This window comes from Camellia sinensis, chromosome 3 (assembly GCF_055761805.1).
Source record: "Camellia sinensis isolate YWXY chromosome 3, ASM5576180v1, whole genome shotgun sequence".
Lineage (NCBI taxonomy): Eukaryota > Viridiplantae > Streptophyta > Magnoliopsida > Ericales > Theaceae > Camellia > Camellia sinensis.
The window spans coordinates 119,813,773-119,818,096 of NC_138963.1; the positions used below are offsets into that span (position 1 = coordinate 119,813,773).

At 37.0% G+C, this 4,324-nt stretch overlaps 1 protein-coding gene across 1 annotated transcript; it reads left to right on the forward strand.

Annotated features, from left to right (window-relative positions):
- The first annotated feature begins 362 nt into the window (after positions 1-362).
- LOC145821799 (uncharacterized) lies at positions 363-3,627 on the forward strand. Its single transcript, XM_082918371.1, has 5 exons — positions 363-597; positions 738-1,242; positions 1,779-2,485; positions 3,050-3,295; positions 3,404-3,627. The coding sequence occupies exons 1-5, from the start codon at positions 363-365 to the stop codon at positions 3,625-3,627; spliced, it is 1,917 nt and encodes a 638-aa protein (XP_082774497.1).
- The last annotated feature ends 697 nt before the right edge of the window (positions 3,628-4,324 follow it).

Here is a 4,324-nt window from a genome sequence, read left to right on the forward strand (position 1 = left end):
GCGATGTCTATTCAGAAAATGACTCAAGATTTCATGAAGCTTGGCCGTTTTGATGGAGGAAATTTTCGACGCTGGCAAAAGAAGATGCACTTTTTACTCTCCACTCTCAATATGTGCTAACTACCCCCTATCCGACGGAGCAAGAAGACAAGAATGTGGAGCAAACTCGTACCAGAACCAAATGGGAGAATGACGACTACATTTGCCGAGGACACATTTTGAATGCGCTGTTAGACTCTCTATTCGATGTGTATCAACATCTGGAAACAGAAAAGCAACTCTGGGACTTATTACAATCAAAGTACCTCACCGAGGATGCCACCAGTAAGAAATTTCTTGTTAGTAATTTTATGCATTTTACAATGATTGATACAAAGCCCATTATGGAACAATTCCATGAGATTCAACGTAATTTGAGTCAATTTCGACAAAAGAATATGAACATGGATGAATATATTGTAGTTTCATCTATAATAGAGAAACTGTCATCTTCTTGGAAGGATTTTAAGAAAACTCTAAAACATAAAAAGGAAGATCTTACTTTAGAGGAATTGGCTCAACACCTCCGAGTTGAGGAAGAGTCAAGGTTACTTGAAAGTAAAGATAACCAATTGGCTTAGACGTCCAAGATCCACATGGTGGATGATGATAAGAGGTTCAACAAAAAGAAGCATACCCCAACCCGAGAAAAATGCTAAGAAGCTGAAAGGCTCTTTGCTGGCACTGTGGTAAGCTAGGGCACATCAGAAATGAATGCCGGTCATACAAGAAGAAACCAGAAGCATTAAATGCCAAGAACAAGTTCGTGGCTGTTGCATCCGAGGTGAACATGCTCGAAGATGCTAGTGACTGGTGGATGGACTCAGGAGCAACAAGGCACGTCTGCAACGACAAGAGCCGTTTCACTACTTATGAACAAGTGAGTGATGGAATAGTTCTCTACATGGGCAACTCTTCAACTGCTGCTATCAAAGGCAAAGGGACAGTGGATCTAGAGTTTACATCTGGAAAAGTCCTAAGTCTTAATGATATTTATCATGTACCTGATGTCAGGAAAAACCTTGTATCTGAAAGTCTGCTTAATAAGCATGGTTTCAAGTTAGCATTTGAATCGGACAAATTTGTCCTGTCTAAGGGTGGGATTTTTGTTGGGAATGACTACATGTATCAAGGAATGTTCAAACTTAACGTTATCAATAATACATTTGTTTCTGCTTATATTATTGATTCTCTTTCTTTATGGCATACTCGTTTAGGTGATGTTAATACTAGGAAAATGCATGATATGGTTAATTTAGATTTAATTCCTAAGTATGATATTGATATGTTTGAAAAATGCAAATTTTGTGTGCAATCTAAAATTACTCGTATTCTATTTCCTAAAGTAGATAATACCACATCTCTACTTGAATTTGTGCATAGTGTTGTATGTGACATGCATAGTACCCCCACTAGAGGTGGTAAGAAATATTTTGTAATATTTATTGATGATTTTTCTAAGTACTATCATATCTGTCTTTTGCATTCAAAAGATGAGGTGCTTGATAAATTCAAGATTTTTAAGACAGAAATAGAAAATCAGTGTAATGTCAAAAAAAAAAAAAGATACTTAGGTCTGATAGAGGCGGTGAATACCATTTTCCAAAATATTGTGAAAATGTTGGTATTATTTATGAGAAGTCTGCACCCTACACACCACAACAAAATAAAGTAGCTGAAAGAAAGAATAGGACATTAACATAAATGATTAATACTATGTTTTCTTATTCCAATTAAAGTTCTGATTTTTGGGGTGAAATCTTGCTCACTGCTTGTCACATACTCAATAGAATTTCTGTTAAGGGAAGAAATGTTACTCCTTATGAACTTCAAAAAAACAAGAAACCTAATCTTGGTTACTTGAAAACATGGGGTTGTAGAGCAATAGTCAGATTGCTTGAACCTAAAAGGAAGAAATTAGGTGAAAAAGGAATTGAATGCATATTCCTTGGCTATGCTATACATAGCAAAGCATGTAAGTTTCTGGTAGTAGAGCCCAATGGTTCAATGGAAATAAATACCATCATTGAATCACGTGATGTGGTATTTTATGAGAATTGTTTCACAACCATTCCAAGGTTGGATTCTAATCAAGAAAATAAATCAACTCCTTTGATGTCTACAGAAGAAAGTGAACGACATGAACCTATTGAGCCTAATGAACCTAATGAGCCTATTGAGCTAAGGAGGAGTAAGAGGGCTAGGACTGAGAAGTCATTTGGCCCTGATTTCATTGTTTACCTTGTAGAAGGAACTAGAAAAGCTTATTCTAAGAAAACAATGATTTCTTTGAATATGGATTCAGATCCATTAACCTTTGAGGAAGCTATGAAGTCTCAAGATGTTGCTTTCTGGAAAGAAACAATAAACGATGAGATGGATTCTATCATGGGTAACAATACTTGGATACTTGCTGATTTGCCACCTGGATCCAAACCCATTGGTTGTAAATGGATTTTCAAAAGAAAAATGAAAGTTGATGGCACAATTGACAAGTTCAAAGCAAGATTAGTTGGTAAGGGTTTTACTCAAAAAGTGGGTATTGATTATTTTGATATAAATGCTCCGGTGGCTAGAATTGCCACCATTCGAGTGTTGATTGCCTTAGCCTCAATCTATAAGCTTGAAATCCATCAAATAGATGTTAAGACTGCTTTCCTAAATGGAGAGTTAGATAAGGAAATCTACATGCAACAACCGGAAGGATTTGTTGTATAGGGTCAAGAGCACAAAGTGTGTAAATTTGTGAAGTCACTATATGGACTGAAACAAGCTCCAAAATAGTGGCATGAGAAATTTGACAAAGTAATAGTGTCAGATGGTTTTAGGATACATGAATCTGATAAGTGTGTGTACAGTAAGTTTACCAGAAATAGAGGTGTAATCATATGTCCATATATAGATGACATGCTTATTTTTGGTACTGACAATGATGTCATTAAAAGTACTAAAAGTTTATTGTCGTCTAGCTTTAGTATGAAAGACATGGGCTTGGCTGATGTAATTTTAGGTATTAAGATCAAACGCGAGGACAATAATTTGATTTTAACCCAGTCGCACTATATTGAGAAAATTCTTAAGAAATTTAATCAATATACTTGTACACCCATGTCTACAGCTTTTGATTCAAATTTGAAATTGTATCATAATACTGGAAGAGCTGTTGATCAGTTAGAATCCTCAAGAGTAATAGGTAGCCTAATGTATGCCATGACTTGCACTAGACCTGATATTGCTTTTGCAGTGGGAAAACATGGTAGATACACTAGTAATCCTAGTAGTGTGCATTGGCATGCTATTGACTGAGTACTTGGGTACTTGAGGAAAACAATAGACTATGGAATAGTCTGTAATGGCTATCCAGCAGTGCTGGAAGGATTCATGGATGCTAGTTGGATAACTGATCGTGAAGATCACTCGTCCACGAGTGGTTGGATTTTTACTCTTGGAGGAGGAGCTATCTCCTGGGATTCTAAGAAGCAAACTTGCATAACAGACTCAACCATGGCATTAGAGTTTGTAGCGTTGGCTTCTTGTAGCAAAGAGACAGAATGGCTAAGGAATCTCTTGTTAGAGATTAAGATATAGCCAAAACCTATGCCACCAATATCTTTGCATTGTGATAGTGAAGTAACTCTATCACGAGCCAATAGCCATGTCTATAATGGAAAGTCCAGGCATGTAGGACTGAGACATAGCTGTGTTAGAAAGTTAATCATAGAAGGTGTGATTACCATTAGTTATGTAAAGTCAAATGAAAACTTGGCTGACCCCTTAACAAAGGGACTTGCAAGGGATTTGGTGTAGAAAACATCAAAGGGGATGAGTCTTAAGCCCACTTAACATAATCACTCCTCGTGGAAACTCGACTCAATGCTTGAAGAAACATCAAGTCTTGAGTTCAATGAGCCCAAGTACACCATATGTCATGATTGCAAGAACTTAGTTTTATTTCATTTTCATCCCAAGGTTGAAGTGCTTGGTACCTATAATGTGAAAAGAAGAGGATGAGTTAGCAAACTCTTAATAAGCTTACAACTAAGGTGTTAGGGTACTGTATATTATAGGGGTACTCTCAGTAAGCTTACCTATGTAAGTATAAGAGGTGGTGCCACTTCCTATGAGTCCAAGGGCTTGACTCTAGAGCGCTCATGAAACAGGATATAGACACAAGGCTAATCCATGTGTCGGTTTGTTTGAATACTTGAGGTAACCTGTACTGTGCGTGAGACATGTCCGGTTAGTCGTATTAGATAGCCAGTTCAAAGACAAGTCTACTATGCCA